This window comes from Brugia malayi, assembly GCF_000002995.4.
Source record: "Brugia malayi strain FR3 genome assembly, contig: Bm_v4_Chr2_contig_001, whole genome shotgun sequence".
NCBI classification, from domain to species: domain Eukaryota; kingdom Metazoa; phylum Nematoda; class Chromadorea; order Rhabditida; family Onchocercidae; genus Brugia; species Brugia malayi.
The window spans coordinates 13,493,594-13,515,474 of record NW_025062476.1 but is presented as its reverse complement, the minus strand read 5'-3'; the positions used below and the strand labels follow the sequence as shown (position 1 = coordinate 13,515,474).

At 22.0% G+C, this 21,881-nt stretch overlaps 4 protein-coding genes across 5 annotated transcripts; all 4 read right to left on the bottom strand.

Moving 5' to 3' along the window:
* Positions 1-319: 319 nt before the first annotated feature.
* On the bottom strand, positions 320-2,240 carry Bm8917 (ubiquitin-conjugating enzyme, putative; the record flags this gene model as incomplete). Its single annotated transcript, XM_043079459.1, has 5 exons — positions 320-385; positions 674-756; positions 1,168-1,354; positions 1,863-1,958; positions 2,154-2,240. 5 exons carry the CDS (start codon positions 2,238-2,240, stop codon positions 320-322), a joined length of 519 nt encoding a protein of 172 aa, XP_042935393.1.
* A 4,370-nt stretch (positions 2,241-6,610) lies between these two features.
* On the bottom strand, positions 6,611-12,304 carry Bm7407 (Uncharacterized protein; the record flags this gene model as incomplete). 2 transcript variants are annotated; one of them, XM_043079458.1, is made up of 9 exons in its annotated part: positions 6,611-6,912; positions 7,299-7,533; positions 7,749-7,893; positions 8,090-8,181; positions 8,898-8,976; positions 9,513-9,629; positions 11,248-11,361; positions 11,596-11,733; positions 12,267-12,304. In XM_043079458.1, 9 exons carry the CDS (start codon positions 12,302-12,304, stop codon positions 6,611-6,613), a joined length of 1,260 nt encoding a protein of 419 aa, XP_042935392.1. The 2 variants fall into 2 exon arrangements, with proteins under 2 accessions (XP_042935392.1, XP_042935391.1); XM_043079457.1 differs by lacking the exon at positions 9,513-9,629.
* Positions 12,305-16,258: 3,954 nt separating this feature from the next.
* Positions 16,259-18,011, bottom strand: Bm17580 (Uncharacterized protein; the record flags this gene model as incomplete). The annotated part of the gene is made up of 4 exons (XM_043079456.1): positions 16,259-16,436; positions 16,655-16,765; positions 17,016-17,200; positions 17,955-18,011. The coding sequence occupies 4 exons, from the start codon at positions 18,009-18,011 to the stop codon at positions 16,259-16,261; spliced, it is 531 nt and encodes a 176-aa protein (XP_042935390.1).
* A 1,391-nt stretch (positions 18,012-19,402) lies between these two features.
* Positions 19,403-20,799, bottom strand: Bma-bmy-1.2 (Uncharacterized protein; the record flags this gene model as incomplete). The annotated part of the gene is made up of 4 exons (XM_043079455.1): positions 19,403-19,570; positions 19,946-20,110; positions 20,366-20,461; positions 20,722-20,799. The coding sequence occupies 4 exons, from the start codon at positions 20,797-20,799 to the stop codon at positions 19,403-19,405; spliced, it is 507 nt and encodes a 168-aa protein (XP_042935389.1).
* Positions 20,800-21,881: the final 1,082 nt, after the last annotated feature.

The following is a 21,881-nucleotide window of genomic DNA, read 5'->3' as shown; positions in this document are numbered from 1 at the left end:
GTATTGTTGGTCATTTAAGTTTGATAATATTGAAGAGAGTCATCTCACTTTTTTTTTCCGTTGGTTATCTTAATTTTGCATTTAAATGGAATGTTTCACTTTCCAGTACTTTTTGATTTGTTTTTAATGAATTCGAGTTTTTTATTTTTGAAAAATCTCATCGCGCATATTATTAATTCAAATAAAAGGATTAAGCAGGTATAACGTATGGGGACATCGATTGATTTCGGAAATACCAATTGTTATAGATGAAGATTAGTATAATCTTCTTATTTATGAATAAACAGAAAATTAAATCAGCCTGTGTTTCAGTTGTTTATCATGGCTTTTTCTCAGCATGTCTCTTAGTATGTTCAGCAGCCATACTTAAGAATTTTTGCTTATCCTAAAATTTGAATTAAAAGTTTGTCAAAAATTTTTTTTCTTGAATTAAGATGAAATTGAAAAGTATATTTGGCTTTTTGGATATACATTCTAGACCCAGAAGTATTTTTTTAATGGTTTTTTTTCGTTTTTTTTTTTTTTTTTTTTTTCGATAAATCAAATAGATTTAAAATAACTTACAGATTGGTATGGTATAAAAATGTGTTAGGTTATGCATTTGCGGTTTCCTTTTTTCATTTTTTAATTTTTCATAAAAACAAATAAAGAAAGCTTCACGCAGCGATTTTACCTTATAAATTTGTTCAGCAATTCGATGACGAAGTGGACGTTCAGGTTCTGGATCGTTGAGCAGAAAAATCAAAGATTGTATTACTGGAAAATAATGAATTCTTATTATACGCATTTTTACAAAATGTAAAAATACATATGGCTAAATGATCAATTTAATGATTATTCAATTTTTTCTAATCTTTTTAGGAAAGTTTTCTTTATTTATATAAAAAAGTTTTATGTTTAAGTTAGTATGATTTATTGCCTAAGATTTTTTCTTCTTTTTTCTTTTTTTTTTTTTTTTGACTATTCAAGAAGAATTTACTGCAAAATGGAATAATATGTACGATTATTTTATCCGTGAAAAAAAAAAAAAAAAAAAAAAAAAAAAAAGAAAGAAAAAACTACTAGTTGCTATGATTTTGATACTTTTTAAATTTAAATATCTCATTGAAATATTCTAATGGAATTTCTTAAAAGCATATTTCAATGTTAAAAATTTGCTAAGCGAACTATTCTCAATGTTTGTTCCCGGTTTCCAATTATCATATTGTAAAATTGCTAAACACATTTGTCCTTTTTCATCGATATTTGGATGATAAATTGGTGTGATAAAGCATAGATGCGGTGGTTTGAATGGATAATCGCTCGGGAAAGTTATACGTAATCGAAACATTCCATTATTATATGGTGGTCGAGGCTAAAATATTTTCAGAATTTTCATTTGATAAAATTTGAAAATACTAAATTGAATTAATCATACTATCATTATGCGATCATTAAAGTTAAATTATTGGAAAATTTTAATTTCAAAAATTTTAAATGACTTAATTGAATTGATAACATTATTGGCTAATTGTTTAAAGTGATAATAGCTGAAAAATATGATTAGATGTGTAGTGGCTACAAAAAAAAAAAAAAAAAAAAATCTTAAAAATCTTAGTGCTAAATGTGAGTGATAATTAGTAAAGAAAGAAATTGAACTGATTCGCTTAATAAATGATTCGCTAAAGTTATAACACAAAGTGTATTTAATTATAAGCATTATTATTTTTAATTACAATCATATTTATTTGTTGTGATATCATTTTTTTTTTTAATCAAAAGATATTGATTTATTTATTAAAAAATTTGGAATTTCTTCAAAGATATATATTAATGATATATTTGAAAAGGAATGAAATTGTTAAAATTATTTAATTTAACACCGGCAAAAGCATTATATCCCATTGTTTTTGATTATCATTGTGACTGATTATATCATGAATATATGTTGGTTTTGAGCGTGCTAATTGTGCCCGTTCCTTAATATCATTCAATAAATAAATATAAATATCAATGGAAAAAATATTATTTTAATTAATTTTCAATAATATGGACTTTTTATCAAAATTTCCGAAATGGAAATGATTTTTTTTTTAATATGTAGGAAGTCTTTTTTCTTGTAGGTGATAAATTAAAGAGAATGATTGAGAAATATTGTGAAAAAGATTTGATACTTTTTGAATTCTTAAATTAGTAATAACTGATGTTTGAGGAGCGGTTACATTCTCGGGAATAGATTCTGATGATTTTATCGTTGCCATATTATTAGCAATTGCATACAATCAATTGCTAATATTTAAACTGAAATAAACTGCATTTTTTTCTTTTTTTTATCAATATTTAAATGATTTGATAATCTAGATGAAATAAATTTTGCATATTTAAACTATTTTATTCATTTTTAGTTATAATTACCATTGTACTGTAGCAGTATTTATGCGTATACAGCATTACATATGCATGTATATTACCACTGTCTTACTGTAGCGCCAGGTACTGTAGCACCGTATTCTCGTGGCATTGTAGATTACTGTAGCAATGTTTTACAAAAATTGTTTCATGCATTTCAAGAAAAAAAGAACATTTCAATGAAAGTTAAAGATTTGAAAATAATCAAATTTCAATTACTAATCATACAAACTTGATTCTATTCGTAATTATTCGCTATTTCATTTTTATTATTACTTTTACTGTTTATGTGTAATTATATTACATATTTTTAGTTTGAAAGTTAGCATTTTGAAATGTAGTAGCATTATGATTGTGATATTTAGAAACTTGTTTGAGTAATTAACATTTAATTATTAATTCAATGATTTGGTAGCTTTTCCTAGCACAAAATACAATTTATATTTAATTAATAAGTTTTCAATTAGTTATTACTATAGTTACATACACATAGATATATGTGTAAGCTCATAAACTTTTGGCAATTTAATGATGTCAACGGTAATTTATAAATAACTCTTTCAAATAAGTTAAAGTAAGTCTACAAGATTATAAATGAAATATTTTATGCATATACTCTTCGAGTGATTGAAATGAATAGTGTAAATTTTAATATTAGCGATAATTTATAAATATCTCTTTCAAAGTTAGCTAACTCTACGAGACTATAAATGAATTATTTGATTAAATTACTAAGCTTCTTTACTTCTTACATTTTATTTACATTTTCAATTGTTTTATTAAATCACAACAAAGAAAAAAATTCCAGTTCAAAATTTGCGAAAAATTTAACAAAAATTAACATTAAGCTAATATTGTCAACTTACTCTATTTTACCTTATTATTATTAATAATAATAATATATGAAAGTTAACAAGTTTTTTTTTTTTTTTTTTTTTAGGAAAGAAATAATTATAGTAGTAAAAATGTAATCAACATCTGACTTCTGCGCTAATTTTTTTTGATCATACAAAACCAATCGATTTATTGCAAAATTTCGTCCTTCACTACAATTCTTTTACAGTGAAAAACGAATTCTATTAATTCAGTAATTTAATGACTTAATATTATAAAATTACTCACTAACCATAATCATTATCATTATCACTATCATTTCTCACTTGCAAAAGAAGAAATTATTATCATTTTTATTATATTATTATTATTACTATTACTATTATTATTATTATTATTATTAATACTATTATTATTATAATATATGCAGGAAATTAGTAAAATGAAATATGAAAAAAAAAAACGAGGTGAAATTCTGGATGATAAATTAATTCTAATTTTTCATCCATCATATAAGAATATTTTAATATCATTTGTAAAATGAATTAAAAAAATATTTTTATACGCTTTATAATTCATATGCTTCCGTATTCATATCTGTGTGCATTTTCTTTCTTTCTTTTTCTATTATGCTAACAAAAAAAAAAAAAAAAAAAAAAAATGGAAAAGAAATCGGAATGTTTTATATTTCATAAAAAAAATTCAATAAAACAATAATAATTCACATAATCAGTGTAAAATGCATCATACATAAATATCAATCATCAATAATAGAATAGGTGAAATGTTTGATAGTTGGTGATAATAATAAGTTATAATAAAATTTTTAAATTATCATCATAAGAAGAGGAAATTATTGCAAAAAATAAAAATAAAAAGATAATAAAATGAGAGAAAATTGCAGTTAATTGACAAATATAATTTACAATAATATTTAAAATATTCAAATACAGTAATATTCAAATACAATGATAGCTTACAATGAAACACAGGTAGTATCATAATCATAATCATATCATAATCATATAAATGAGATTTGGTAGTAGAATAATAGATAGCAGAGAAAAATATTTAAGTGAAACAACTGTATGAGTCAATTTACGATGATCATCAAAGATTGCTTTCATAAATAAGGAGTAAAATTAAAATAATAATACTACCTGTCTTAATTATCTTTTTTTTTTTATCAAAGTATTAATTTAAACTAACTATTAATGATAGATGATTAATGATGATCATACATATTTCACAGGTAATTTGATAGAAATATATTCAACATCCTGCATAAATGACAATTGATAGAATTATTACCGAAATTAAAAATGCTTTTCATTCATCCAATTTTAAGTGAAACTTTTTTTTTTTTTGTGACAATCAATTGAAGTTAAGATTAAATAACTTTTGCCGAATTTTCCTATCTTCTTCTCCTCTCTATCAATTTTTTCTCTTTTTTTTTTTTTTTTCCTAAGAGAATCATTTAGAATATGAGATCTTAAGGAAAAGAAGAATTAAAAAAAAAAAAAAAAATTAAAATTAAAAAAAAAAAATGGAAAAACGTCTCTAATAAATTCTACCTAATTAGGAAAAAATTTTGTCTTCCTTTAAATAATTTTTTTTTTTGCTATTATTAAATTTTTCTTTTTGTTTTCTTTTTAAATTATAATTCATTTCAAATAGTTTTTATCTTCTTTTCCTCTCTCAATCATTTCAAATTAATCATTTTTCCACACATTTTTGTCATTTTTGAATTGAAAAAAAAAAAAAAAAAAAAACGAAATAATACAAATTGACAAATTTCATATAATAAAACAGGAAAAAATTTTTCTTTTTTATTGTAGAAAATATAGACAATGAGTGAAATTTGTCACAATTTGTAAATTTTTTATATAAATTAAAAAAAAATTGTGTAACATATAAAAAAGAAATTAGAAAAGAGAAGAGAGAGAGAGAGAGAGAGAGAGAAGGAAAAGTAATGAGGAAATAATAGACAAATTATTACATTTTTTTTGTGGAACTTTTTCTTTTTTTTTTTTTTTTTTTCTTTTTTGTAAAATTCACTGTACATTTTATTAAACAATAAAATTGTTTTATAGGAATTTGAAAAGATATGAAATAATTTCAAAAATTATAACAATCATATCATTTTAATAACTATTAAAATCCAAATTCATCCATTTTTCATAATAACATATGCAAATTTTATCTAAAAAAAAAGAAAAATAAAACTTCGTAAAAAAAATTTAAAAATTTTTCGGGCAAAAAAAAAAAAACCCTAATATTTTGACTTCAAAACTTTTTTTTTTTTTGGAAAAAAAAACTAATCTGTAGAATTTAAATGAAGAATTTTTACACATTTCATTATTTTACAGTCAATAAAATTTTTAAACCTACCCGTAAAGACAGTAATATAATTGTAAATATATAATTATAATAATAGTTTATATAATTTGAGGATAATAAAAATATGCAAAATAAAATTATATTCGATACAAAAAAAAAAAAGAGACAGAGAGAAAATAAATTATAAATTATATAATAGATGAGAAATATTAGTGATAAAAATTAAATTCATTTACTAGTATATGTCATATTGTGATATGATAAATTTATAATATATACACATATATATATTATCATCAAAATTCTATCATTATTATCTAGAAAAGATAATAATCTTTTATAATTTTTAATTCAAATAAATCATTTTACAAATAAAGATAAACTTCTAATTTTTGCTAATATATTTTGAAAATGCTAAAATAATAATTTGCTAATAATATTTGTTAATTCTATCAATCATATAAAAGAAAATTTTGCATTATGTAACATTTTAAAACTAGGAAAGTTGAAGGGAAAAAAAAACTACGAAAACTAATTAAAAATTTAAATTAATTTTAAGCAATTTATGATCACATAACCCTGCTTCTAAAGCATTATCACCATTATCATTATCATATATATATATATATATGTACTGTCATATCATTTCATATGATACAAAAATGATACAATCAAATCAAATCACCGGTTTTATAACACCTGTTTACAAAGAAAAAAATAAAAAATAAAGAGGAAAAAAAAAAAAGTAATAGTTTACAAAAAATTAAAAATTCAGTATTCGTTTAAAAAATTTGAAGAGAGAAAGAAAAAGAAAGAATTTATAGTAAATTTTTTTGATTGAAAAATTTCAATTTCAAAATTTATATTTTGTAAATTTTTAATTTTACATTAAATTTTTTGCATTTATATTTTATAAGCAATTAGCAATGCAAATGAATTTTTGTTGAAAATTTTGAGAAAAAAAAAATTCATTCAATAGATAAGTAAAAAAAAAAAAAAAAAAAAAAAAAAAGGTGTAAATAATTTTTTACTAATCTTTCGCCATTTTTTAATCAATTTTAAATTCGCATGCTAATGAGCGTGCAAGATTATCAGCATGAATAGCAAATTGAAATGGATAATCGGATGATGACAATTGCGCATCCGATTGTGAAATGATTGGTGCGCGAAATGTTGTTGATTCATTGTAATCATGAAATGAGATACCAGAATCTGGGCTATCATGATGTGAGATGATATTCATTTTTGAATTGCTAGCAGATGAAATGCTATTTGGTGTTGCTTGAACTGATAGCATAGTTTGATTGGTGATATCACTAAGAACCAATGTATGATCCATATTTTTTGCAACTTAAAAAAAAAAATTAAATCAAAATCAAATCATTTCAAAAATGATATTACAATTATAAATTAAAAATTATGTTATAAAATTAATTGAGAAAAGAAATATTACAATTTGTTCATTTAAAAGAGAAAGAAAAAAAATTAAACCTTTAAATAATAGTTAAATTAATTAAAATGTATTCATAATTATAATCAACAATAAAAAAGTATATATATACTTTTTTTTTTAAAGTACCTTTTATTATACATTAAAAGATCATTTATAATTGTGATTTTTTTATTTAAATTATAATCAAGTTTATCATATTTCAACATTAATAAAAATTAAACTTTATTATAGTAAATTATACTTTACAAGAAATGATATTATTAATGAGAATATTATTACTAACCCAATTTTTGATCTGATTCTTTCAATAATGATTTCATATTTTCAGTAGAATAATCCAAATTGAGCAATTGATCAAGATCACGATGAGCAGAAAAAAATGCTGGTGATTCAAGTGGCCAAGATGGTGGTGGTGGATGATTTATTGTCGTGTGATTCGACAATAATATTTGTGAACTTTTCGAATTAGCATTGTTAAAAGATGTCAGAAGAGCACGTTCCTGTTGTATTTTTAAATACTAAAATTTAATTTAATTTCACTAACACTGATGATAATTTTAATTATATTAAGCTTAATTTTTTCTTTTTCTTTCTTTTTTTTTTGCATATATTTTAAGCTTAAATTTAATTTCAAATAATTAATTTCCATAAATCATCAATAAATCTTGTAAATAATTTCAATTATATAATTGTGATGGATTAATGGATATAATTAAATCAATTTAAAATATACTCGATCAGGTCGTATATATGGATTTGATGCATTTGATGCTTCCGGATGAATAAATAAACAACGATCACCGTATGGACATAGACCAGCCATTGTGTATTTATCGCACAATTTTGTTTTATATTTAGGATTTTTCATTGGTAATTTGCTAAAACAAAAAAAAAATCCTATTTTTTATGGTAAAATTTTTTCAAATTTTACTTTAAACTTTCATATTTTTTTGCATTATTTATGACAAAAAATTTTAAATTTAATTTTTATGGATTAAATATGAACTGAATTTGCATTAATAATTTAATTACAATTTAATTTATTGCTAATATTAATAATAGATATATACATACTTGCATGGACGTAACTCTTCTTCACCGTGCGCAAAACGACAATTTTCCGCAAAATTACATATTCCACTTTCTAGCCATGCTTGACACATCACCTTTAGTTAGCGAAAAAAAAAAAAAAAGCATTAGAAAAAAAAAAAGGCATAAAATGATTTTAAAAAAAGATTAAAAAAATGATAAAATGATAAAAATGATGAATAATCAAGTGTCAATAAATTAAAAAATTAAATTAAATTACGAAGCGATATATATATTAATATAGATTAATAAATTAAATTAAATTAAATTATGAAAACAGTATGTAAAATTAAAAGATAAAGAAGGAATGAAGCATTCCATTGTTATAAAATTATTATAAAATACGAATAATCAATTCGTGTTTAATTAGCTTGAATAAATTATCAAAATAAAACATTATCTGCATCAACTTTTTTCTTTCTAATTATTAAATTAAATGTAAAAATAAAAAAAATAAAACCAAAAAAAAAAAGGAAAAACAAGAATTTGTTGGGATTACTCAATTTCGATTAATATAATGTAATTATTATATTAATTTATAATTTTAAAGCTTAATAAAGACTGTTACCATTTTATTTTTTTAATTTAATTTTTAATAAATATTTTAATTTTTAATTTCTTTTTCTTTGTTTAAGAGAAGTAACCTAATTAACACTTTGTTCCAATTTTTTTTTTTTTTTTTTTGTTGCTGATAAAATAACCTATTTATCTCTCATATCATATCATACTGATAAAAAAAAAGAGACATTTTTTTTTTAAATTCATCACAAATGAGAGATAAAAAAGAAATTACCGTTTTGTAACTATCCGGTTTTGGTGATTTACGAGTAAAAGGTGGTAAACGTTTCGATCGTAAATGATTAGTTTGTTGTCTGAAATATTTTAAAATTTGAAAAAAAAATTTTTTTAAATATAAAAACTTTTAAAATATGAAAATATTTTAAAATATAAAAACACTTATCACTCTGTTATTAAATCGTATAAATTGCAAAATGAAAAAAAAAAAAAAAAAAAGTAGAAATAATATTTATTAGCAAAAATTGTTTGCTATTTTTTAGCATATTTTATAAATTGATAGTAAATCAAAATCAAATTATCACTTAAAAAATTCGATGCTTAATTATCATTCAAAAAATTATCATTCAATAAAATTCGATTTTTTTGCAACATCCCAGATATGGTAATCAAAGATAAAACTTTTAATTCTAGTTTAACTTAGGAAATTCATAATTAATTTAAATGTCATATTGATTAAACTTAAAAATCAATAATAGCTATTTTTTTATTATTAATTTTTATAAATAATTATTTTTATCATTAAATTTTTTTCATTTTAATATTAATTTAACATTATTTGTTAGTTTCAATATATCCTTGAAAAGATTTGAAAAAAAAAAACAATTCTAACTTTTCATATGATGCAATATTATTTGTTATAGAATTTGTTGTATTAAAATTGTAAAAGCCAGAAATACTATTAAAATATCGAGTATCATCAGTAAGCTTTGAAGAAGTACTAGCATACCTGTAAAAATTATACTTAATTAATTAAAATTACTAATTAACAAAGAAAAAAAAATGCAATTATTATTAAAGAATACTTATGACTAAAAGATCATTCTTTTTTCATCTTTTTTATTAAAATGAAACATTTTAAATGATATCTTTTAATAAACAAAAATTGGAAATTGTAGTAAGGAATTTCAACGTTAATTTTAATTTTTTTTTTTGGTAATTAAGTCATAGAACGATAATATTACGGCGCTTGTTTACTATTATTTACTTTATTTATTTATTTTGTATGTTTTTGTTTTTCCTTCTTAATAAACATTTAAAAATGTTTTTTGAAATATTACTTATAATTTATTTATCAAAACTTCGATGATTATTAATACTTTGTTAGAAAATAATCATTACTATTCATACAGGAAATTCCAGTTCTTATTTATCATTCAAAAAAAAAAAAGCAAAAAAAAAAACAAAAAAAACAGAAAAAAAAAAGAAAAATTATATTTTAATTAAAAAAAGGATGGAGAAAGAAAGAGAGAAAACAAAGAAAAAACAAATTTTTTCAAATTTTTTTTTTCTTTTTTTTTGATAAAAACTAGAAAAAATGGCAAATTTAAAAAATAAAAACATTTTACGCAATTAGCTAATCTAATTAATATTAATCAATTAAATTAATGAATCAATCTTTTTCATTAATTTCTAGTTTTTTTATCAAAAAAAAAAAAAAATCTTTCAATTTTTTTTTTTGTTTAAATTTTCAATATTGTTATTTACATTAATTTATTCTAAATAATACATTGATTCAATTTCTTTATTTCTTTTTTTTTTTCATTGTCTTATCATTAATAGATAAATATTCATGAAAATATTATTCAAAAATAATCATAATTATACTTTTTTTTTGTGATTGTTCAAAAGTTAAATTTAATTTTTTTTTTATTAAACATATTAATATTACACTTACAAAAATACTTCCTTAAATATTTTCAATTCTTAATTTAATTCTTATCATAAAATTTATCTAAATACCTACCTTTTTTTTTTTAATTCTATCACTATCAGCTAGTGTTAATGCATAACATCGATCAACAATTAATAAGTGATATAATATTTCTTACTTAGTAAATTTTAAAATTAAATTATTTAATTAAATTACTAATTTAAAACTGAAATACATCATAATATCTACCAACAATTAATAAGTTTAAAATAAAATCTATTCTTATCATATTCTTATCACAAAAAGATATGATATTTCTTACTTAGTAAATTTTAAAATTAAATTATTTAATTAAATTACTGATTTAAATGTAGAATATATCAAGTATGGAAAATTATACTAAATTAAGTTAAAATTTATACTACAAGTTAGAGTAGAGTTTAAAATAGAAAATTAGATTAAAATTTTTAGATTGGAAAAAATAAAAATATATACTTCAACTTATAAACATTATTTAAATAATTTATAATTGATAATAATAAATTCTAAAACTTTTATTAAACGAGAGAAAAAAAAAAAAAGTGTATAAATTTCAAAAGAAAAAAGAAATCATTTATTACAAAAATTTTTATTTTTTTTTTTATAAAATTTATTAAAAAAATTCATTGATCATAGATAAACAAAATTAATTTACTTTAATGCTTCATTTCGTAAAGTTAATAATTCCACTGCTTTACGTAATATTTGATCAATATCTTGCTCAGTTGGTATCGGTGATGAGCGAACAGATGTATTGCCAGATGTAGAACTAAAATTAATTTTAAAATATTTATTAATAAAATAATTTGATAGTTTTTTTTTTTCTAAATTTTAATAATAATAATTTGAAAAAAAAATTATCATTAATTAAATTTTTAATTTATTAATATTAAAAGAATTTTTTTTTTTTTGCAAAAAATCATGTTAAAATTAAATTGAAATATTTAATTTATAAATTAAAATAAATAAAAATTAATTATAAATGTATAGAAATATTATTTACTTAATTCCAGTATTGATATTTGTTGTTGAAGCAGTTGCACTACCATATCTTGATGGTAAAAAACCAGAATCACCGCTATTTGATGGTAAACTTAAAGATGATGGTGGGCGCAAATATCCAATTGAACTAGCCGATATTCTATAAGAAAATATCATTTTAAATTTGCAAGAAAAGAAAACAAAAAAAAAAAAAAAAAAAAAAAAAAAAGAAAAATTGATTATTCTCTGATAATAATAGATAAATTTGTAAGCCAATTTTCTTTTTTTTTTTTTAAATCTATAACAAAAATTTTTTAAAAATGAAATAGTTAAAATAGTACAAAGATCGATTAATTTTGTTTCTCAAATTACCGAATGAAATTTTTAGAATTTCAGTAAATACAAAAAAAAAAAAAAAAAAAATGATTAAAAATTTAAAAATGGAATTTTTGTTTTTGTTTTTTTAAATTTTTCATAATTTTTTTTAGTAAAAAACAAATTTTTTGTAAATGAAAGAAATATAAAAATATAAATGTAAAAAAATATAATGAAGAAATGAAATTTATTAATGATTGTTTATTTTTTTTTAATACAATTCGAATGTTATATTAAATTAAATTGATCAAAAGAAAAAAAACTTGAATAATAAATAAATAAAAAAAAAAAAAGAAAAAAGAAATTTAAAATACATACTCCGGAAAACCGATGATATTATTGTGAATGGTTGACATTTTCCGGATAAAATTTGTTTGCTTCTTTTTAAATTTCAAAAAAAAAATTCTTTTTTTTTTGATTGTTGATATTGTTATTGTTGTTATTGGTGATAATATAATCAAATTCGAATATGATTTACAATTATTTACAAATAAAATAAAAATATATTTGTTATCATAAATAATTTCAGCTTTCTTCTTTTCTTTCTTTCTCTTTCTCTTTCTCTCTCTCTCTCGTTTTCTATTCTTCGTATATTTTAGCAGAGAGAAAATATCCTCCGTCTGATTTGATTTGACTATTATTTGGTTAACACCACTGAAAATATTAAAATATTTGCAAAAAAAAGAGAAAAGGAAAAAAAAAAACGATTTCAAAATTTTTAACAATTAAATTTTTCAAATTGGTTAAAATTAAATTTGCCTCATTTTAATTGCAAAAATGTAAATTTGAATTTTTTTGAAAAGAGCAACAAAAAAAAAAAAAAAAAAAATGAAATAATACAATCAAATAATAATTTGATGTGAAATAATTTTTATTTTAATAATAACACATTTATGTATATATTTTATATGTAACATTTCAATTTATAATTACGTCAATTACGTGTTCAAATAGCATAATTTACGTTTGAATATTTCAAATTAAAAATATATATATAAATTACATTTTCAAATTTAACAGATAAAAATTAGGTCGAGAAAGAAATAAATTAAAATAAAAGGAAAAGTAAATTGGTTTTTAAACTTTGATCATTTTAAAAATATTATTTGTAAAATATTAAAAGTGTTAAATGTTTATAATTATTATAAATTAAGTAAACAATTGAAACAATAGCTAATTTAAGAAATTATTAACAAAACTATTTTGATAAATAATTAATTAATGATAACAAAAAAAAAAAAAAAAAAAAAACGATAGAAAAAAGTATTTTGCTAAATAATTAAATTATTTAAACTTCGTTTTCTGGGAAATTTTTTATCAAATCAATGGGAAATTAAATATATTTTAAATGTGATTTATAACAAAGATTTTGTTTCAATAAAATTTATTTTAATTACAAATAAATTTTGCTAAATAATATTACAAGAATATATAAGTACATTTATAATAATTGAATTAAAGTATTTAAGTAAATAAATGAACAAAAGCAGACGAACAGGAAGAAAGATTAAATAGCAGTACAAATTTATCCATTACTTTAAATAAATTAGATAATTATCTATCATAAAAAATCACAATTACGTCAATTACGTGTCGTAAAAAATCGTAGTGACGTAAATTACGTATGACAAAAAAAAGAATAATTGCGCTCAAACCAAATATAAGTTGTAAAATATTTATAAAAAATCATAATTACGTCGATTACATATCATAAAAAATCATAATTACGTCAATTACGTATGATAAAAAAAAAGAACAATTGCGCCCGAATCAAATATAATTTGTAAAATATTTGATATTATTTGCATTCGTTCCAAATAATTTTTTTTTTCTCCGATTTTTAATTAACAATTAATTTAGAGGATAAAATTTTTATGGAATAATCATTAATCAATTTTAATTTAAAATTCAGTTATGAATTATTGAACATATAAAAAAAGAAAAAAGAAAACACAAATATATGTAATTTATGTGAAAATTTGTGATTATATGAAAACGAAATGAAAAAATTGATAATTAAAAATTTATTAAAAAATAAATTCATTTAATTTTATAATCTTATAAAATCATTAAATATTTATTTTATACGTCATTTTATTAAATTATTCAAATTATACTATATAATAAATTCATTGATAACTTTTTAAATATAACTAAATAATTTTTTTTTTTTTTTAAACTAATATAATTAAATTAAATTAGAAATGAATCGATAATTTAAATGAAGCAAATTTTTCTTTTTTTGTAAATATATTACAATTGTTAAATTTAATTCTTTTTTTTTAACAAATTTTTTTCTGCTATTTTTTTTTAAATTTTAAACATTAAAAAATTTTGTTATAATTACACACAGATTTACTACATATAATGTAAACTTCAAATAAGATAAACACAAACAAATTCATTTCCTAAATAATTTTAACTTTAAAATTTAAATGTAAAAAAAAAATTTATGTAATAATTTAAAACTTATCGAAATTTAATTAATTTAACTTTTCAAAAATTTGCTTTTATATCAATAATATTATACATTATATGCAAAAAATATTGCAATTATTGATGAGAAGAGAGAATAATTTTACATTTTGTAGAAAAAAAAAGTTACACGTAAATACGTAAATCACGTAAGTACACGGTAAACAAGTGAATAATTTTGTCAAAATGCTGACAACGATATATACTACCATGAATTGGAAGAGGATGAATTGCCACCATATAAACGTAAAATACAACAACCAAATGTTGATAAGATCATGAAACAGGTATGCATTTCTATAATTGTTGCAAGTAACTCTTCGCACCTTCGACAACTCTTTGAGGGGTTAACTTTTGACAACTCGTCGAAGAGTTAACCTTTGACTTCTCGACAGGGTTAACCTTCGATAGCTCTTCGAGGGGTTAACCTTAAACAACTCTTCGAGGGGTTAACCTTAAACAACTCTTCGAGGGGTTAACCTTTGACAACTCTTCAAAGGGTTAACTTTTGAGAACTCGTCGAAGAGTTAACCTTTGACTTCTCGACAGGGTTAACCTTCGATAGCTCTTCGAGGGGTTAACCTTAAACAACTCTTCGAGGGGTTAACCTTAAACAACTCTTCGAGGGGTTAACCTTTGACAACTCTTCAAAGGGTTAACTTTTGAGAACTCGTCGAAGAGTTAACCTTTGACTTCTCGACAGGGTTAACCTTCGGTAGCTCTTCGAGGAGTTAACCTTTAACAACTCTTCGAGGGGTTAACTTTTGACAACTCTTCAAAGGGTTAACTTTTGAGAACTCGTCGAAACCTTTGAATTTTCGGCAGGGTTAATCTTTGATAGCTCTTCGAGGGATTAACCTTTGACAACTTCTCAACAGGATTAACCCTTCTTGATTTCCATTATTCATTAGTCATGCTTAGTTTTATCATATATAAATATATTTTATCATATATAAACAATCATTTTTTTTTTTTTCATATATATATAAATAATTATCATATATCATATATTTTTATCATATATAAATAATTATCATATATAAATAAAATTTTATCATATATAAATAAAGTTTTATCATATACAAATAATTATTACATAATTAAAATTTATCATATATTTTACAGCTAGATAATCTATATTAAATGAAGAAAATATTCAATTTTCCATAGAAATGAAGCTAAAATGAAGTAAAATGACTTGAAAGATTTCTTTACCAGAAAATTTTCCTTCACCAGAAATCCTTCAAATCTTTCCTTCATTTTAGCTTCATTTCTCTGGAAAATTGAATATTTCCTTTATTTAATAGAGATTGTTAAATGTTATATTTTTATCACTTCCTATTGCTATCATCTGATATAAGAGCAGTAATAACTTATTTCTATTTCTGTAAAACAGATTAGTTTAAATTTAAATTTACTACTGTAAAAGCGGCAAATTAATACAATGAATAATGCGAGATATATTTGATGATAATACAAAGAAAAAAGTAAGCAAAAAAGTTTTTTTTTTTCGTTATATAGCAAATAAATTATTAAAGAATTATCATATAACTCAAAAATGATTTCATCTCTAATAGTACAAATTACAAAGCCATAAAATGGAAAAGCATAAGCATAAGAAATATGATAATTAGCATTTTGTTAATTTTATAAATTTTATCAATTACATTTGCAAAATTGTAATGCCTGCAAAGCCTATCAAATATTTGAGACCAAAATTTTGCAATTTCACTGCTCTAATTTTAATTTAAGACTTCAAAACAGTGATGTTTCACAATTTTTTATAGAAAAAAAAAGAAAAAAGAGACAAAAAAAGAAATCATAGTTTACTTTTATCAATGATCATCACTTTTTTGCTGCATGTAATCGATCATGATCGATGAATTGCCAAGAATAAAATTAATTTTTGAATCACAATGTTCATTATCATCGATATTCTCTTTGATATTTGCATAGCTCATTGCATTAATACCATCATTAACACTGATTACTTCACATGAGTCATCTGATTCACTGTAAACAAATCTGTTAGGGAACAATTGCAAATTTTTGAATGTTTTTAACTAATAAAAGTTTTTTTTTTTTCTTTTTGCTTAATAGAATAAAAAGATAAAGTGGTTGAGAAAAAATAGCTAAAAGAAATGTGAAAAAGTAAAAAATAGCCTACAAGAATTTATCATAGATAAATTAGTAACTGTTAATATCAAAAAATAATTAAAGATTTATTTAACCTTGTATCATCAGGTAAAGATAATATAGAATTCTGCATTGTATCATCAGGAGATGAAGTTACAGCTGTTTTCCAATCCGTATCATAAATTATTGCAGATGAATCCATCAAGCTAAAATGATACTTTATTAGTGATTTATCGATTATCTTCTATAACAAACCTATATAATAAAAAAATTATGAGAAGTTCCAATAAAACTCACAATTCGAGTACTATCACATACAATATTAAAACAGAAATACAAAAAATTGATAAAAAACAAAATCAATAAAAATGATCAAATTATACAAAAAAACAGAACAGTTCAATAAATTCATTTAAAAAATTATATTTTTTTATAAAATAACCAAACATAACGAACTCTTCATTATGTTCTCTATTCGATAAACTATTTTGATCAATAACAACAAAATCAGATCCTGATGATGATGTTGACAAATTTCCTTTATTGTCCAATAAATGTACCTCGATAGCTTTTTCCATATTCCAGTTTAAGGATTTCAATAATGATAAAGCTGCTTCCTTATCACGATTATTTGTTACAGCCTAAATGACTTAATTAATTGATAAATTTCACATCAATAACTGCTTATAAATGTTAATACAAAAAATATGATGTGCGCACTGAAATGAACAATCCTAAAATAGTTTTTAGAACAGATAGTAAGTTAAGAATTTCTTTATTACAAATAAAGCTTCATAATTAACTCTGGAATAAAAATTTTCAAAAATAGAACCTTGTAAGAGGAAAAGGATTAATTTACATTTCATTTCCTAATGACATTTCTGACAAATCTATCAATTATAAGCACCCTTCCTTAGAGTATATATGATCTTATGCACAATCCTTTTGCGTGCCGAAAGTCTCAAATTTCAATTGTCAGAAATGTTAGAGGGATTTTATTCTGTTAAAAATTTCATATATTTTCACAAATACATATAACACCCAACAATAAAGTTAAAAAACTCAACTGAAACTGATAAAGAAGTAATAGTAATGCAAGTAACAGTGAATTAAAAGTAATATTTAAACCATCCAACAAATATATTAAGTTTGAAAGCTTAAGGATTAATTGAATAGTGTAATTTTACAAAATGAAATAGTAAACATTTATAAAGTTAGTAAACGAAATCTGATATCTTAACGAATGGAAGTAATGAATATTGCAAAGAATCAAAAATCAAAATTTCCATTGCCCAATTTATCATTTGATAATTTAGTTAAGTTGGCAATAATTGAAATTGTTACAATGTAGCATAGAATAAGATTAACTTTTAAGGGAAAAAGAGATATACTTACCAAAAATTGACTAAGTTTCGATAATTGCCAATCTTCAAAATCAAGCAAATTTTCCATTAATATATATAAATTGAAACTGAATTAAAATTGTCCATCCTTTTCTCCTATTTCTATAATACAATGCAACAATATTATGTAGTACTATAAAAGAAAATCTTCCACTGCAATAACACAATGTATTTTTTAAATCCTTAAAAAACAAAAATAATCGTTGCTTCTGAAAAATTAGAATGAAATTTAAATTAAACTAATAAATAAACCTTTGGTATATTTGTCGAAGGATCACTCAATAAAGCACTCGAACTGATCGCTTTCACATTATTCTATTTTTTTTTTCTCCTAAATATTTTAAAGGACAAATTTATAAGCAAAATATAGCTGAGATAGCAAAAATGAAACTAGGTTATCCTCTGACACATATTATTTAAATAAACTCTCTCTCTCAAAGGCTGACAAAAATGTTTGAAGACATAAAATATGTAAATATAAGTCACTAACAGTGCTATTTTAGATTTAAAGCGAAAAATAAAGAATCAAAATGAGAATATCTTTTTTTTTTGAAAATCCACATATTCTTAATCTTCTTAATAATAAAGCTAGGCTTCAATTTCACTCAAACATAAAACAAAATCTATTTTTATTTAAAAAAGAAAAAATCCCCTTCAATTCTTATTTGATGTAAAAACAAAATCATTAGTACCGGGTGGTTCATTATCATCGATTATCTTTCCGTTCATCAATAATTCACATAAATCTAAAGATATCAACATAAAATGGATGATAAAATTTCGTTAAGAAAAGAAAGATAACATGCAAACTATTCCAAATTTCTAAAGATCATATTAATGACATAAAATGTGAAATAACCACCAACAACACTTCAATCCTTCCCGCTATATCATATAGATTTTAAGAGTTAACTTCAAATCCGAATAATACCCTCAGTTTATTTAACAAATTAATCCCAATTCTCATAACTGGGAGTTGGGATTAATTTTTTTGATACTGAGAAATAAATAAAAGTAAACCACAGGAGATCGTAGCAAGATCAACTATTGAATATGTATAACATCATAATTGTGCAAATTTATTAAACTTATTGAAATATATCAAACATAATAAACTGAATAATATCATCATATATTCCTACAGCATCATGGTAAGCTGATTCAGGAAAATATCGATTTATTATTATTTAAGTGACAACATCAAAGTAGATGTAGAAGAGTATTCCGAAAGACAACAAAGGATAAAAAACAAGAAAAGGAAAGAGTAGAGTGAAAATAATGCATAACATATTAAAGTAAAAGAATCATACAACATTGCAAAGTTTTAAACTTTTAAACTTTTAACAAAAATCTTGCATTGTACAGCGTATTTACTAAGTACCCGTTTAAGTACTTCCTGAACACTAACAAACCATTAATTAGTATAGTTTAAAATATGTTTCACAATTCCTCCTTTTTGTTCTTCCTGGAAGCCAATCCGGGATATTGTCGTCCTTCCAGCGATACTTCGCTTACTTGCGGTTGTTTTAACAAGAAATCCTTTCCTTCCCAGGCCTTCGATCCATCTGCAAACATGAAGATTGCACGATTATCGTCGATTGTAAATGTCTGAAACAAACTTTATAGCTGATAAAGTTAGGAATATCAATTATAAAGTGTTCAACTTTAAACAAAATATAGTAATCATGAAAAGCGGTTAGTTAAAAGCAAACTGATACTATAACTCTTTTAAGCATCCACAACAATTATGCTATCAATATGATACGCGATACATCTTTTTACAAATAGTACGATTGTAGCTCTCTTCAACAAATCAACCAATATACCTGCCAATTGTTCTAACAACTGAACGAACAGGTGTACATTCCTGAACCGTTAATCAAAATATATCCATTTCACTTAACTATTATGCTTCTATTTTATGCTAAGCACATTTACTTGAAGGAATTGGAAATTAAAGAAAACTTATTAATATGAAATGACCTGGACGTCGATATGATTATTGAAAAGACTGTTTCGCCATACTCCAATCCATCTTTCCGTGTAAAACTTCTCCGCTCGTTTACCATTAACGTCACCAATACCAACAAACATCATTACAGATTGTCCCTTCTTTGATAGCATCATTAACTCTTCCGGTGTTTCTGCCTGCATTCATATATAATTAGAATGTCAACCGTTGAATCAAATTTAACTCATCAAACTCTCATAAAACCGAACAGATAAGTTCTGGCAGTATTAAACAAGACTAATGAATAATGGAAATCAAGAAGGGTTACTCTGTCGAGAAATTCAACTTCTCGAAGAATTGTCAAAAGTTAACCCCTCAAAGAGTTGTCGAAGGTTAACTCCATCGAAAAATTATTGCAAAGAGTTACTTGCAACAATTATAGAAATGCATACCTGTTTCATGATCTTATCAAGATTTGGTTGTTGTATTTTACGTTTATATGGTGGCAATTCATCCTCTTCCAATTCATCGTCATCATTTTCCTCCCACTGATCGTACAATCTTTCCAGGTCGTTCTCCGTATAATCCCGAATGTCCCACAAATTTCAAAAAAAAATATTGATTACTCAAACTTTTACTTCATTTTCAATAACCTTAATTATCTATCTTTACTTGACAATTTCAACTTTTTCGAGATTTTCAAAATAACGTATTTACAAGTGTAATGTTAATACGAAAGTTCTTAGAATAAAAAAAAAATAAATGACGCAGCAAAAGTTTTTTTTAAAAAAAATCTTAAACTACTAACTTTCTTTTTCTCTTTTTGTTCCATACAGTTTACATAAACGTTATCAATTATCATCAATGCAATAAACCAAAATCGCATCACAAACATTGCAAATTAATTCCGCACGTGAAAATCACAACAAATTTACACTTCCGAACAAAAAAAAAAAGAAACTCGTAACAAGGAAATTACGGCCCGCGTGAATCTCCGTCATTTCCAATGAAAATACGTGTTAAATACGTCTTGTAGGGATTTTTTGTTCTGTAGATAATTGATGGATTTTAATTTAATCTGTTTAAAAATTCATATCGCTTATATTGATACACTCACGTGTACTCACGTCAACAAATATACGCTTAATGTCAATCAATTGATTTACACTTCTTATCATTAAATTATATATATTAGTTTGAATCAAAAAAAAAAAAAAAAAAGAGAGAAAATTGCATTAATTAAAACAAAATAATTGTTAAAATAATACTTGCTTTTATAGAAAAAAACTTATTTACTTAATTAATTAATTAATTTTTTTTATTTACTTATTGCTATTTATCTATTCTTTATTCTTTTATTCATTTATTTATTCCATTATGATAGCAAATGATTGTAATATTATCAAAAATATAATAATATTATTCCATTCATTTCATATAAATTTTTATCTTTTCTTTTTTTTTTCTTCATTGTTTCATCAAATTTAAATTTTAATAATATGAATTAATTAATTATTTACATTATGCTAATATTAAATATTGTTGATATTGTACATAATAGAATTGTATAGAATAATAAATTAGTAAGAAATGAAATAAAAATGAGAAATGGAAAAAAAAAAACAATTTGGAAAAAATACAAATTAAAAATAATAATATATATTACATTTAATTTGACAGCCCGTTAAACTATTCGATGAATTGAAAAAAGTTAATAATTATTAAAAAGAATCATTGGCTTATTTTATTTTAATTTTGTTATTTATGTCTAAAAGTTAAGACAACAAAAATAAATACATCAATTAAATTAAACTTAATACAAAATTTTCAAATTGACAAATTGATCAGTTTAAAATAAAAAAAAAAAAAAAAAAACTTATAATTTTTCATTCAAAATTAAAATAATTTATTAATTATTAAAATATAAAAACTTTTCCCTCTTTTGTCAACAAAATTAACAAATTTTTT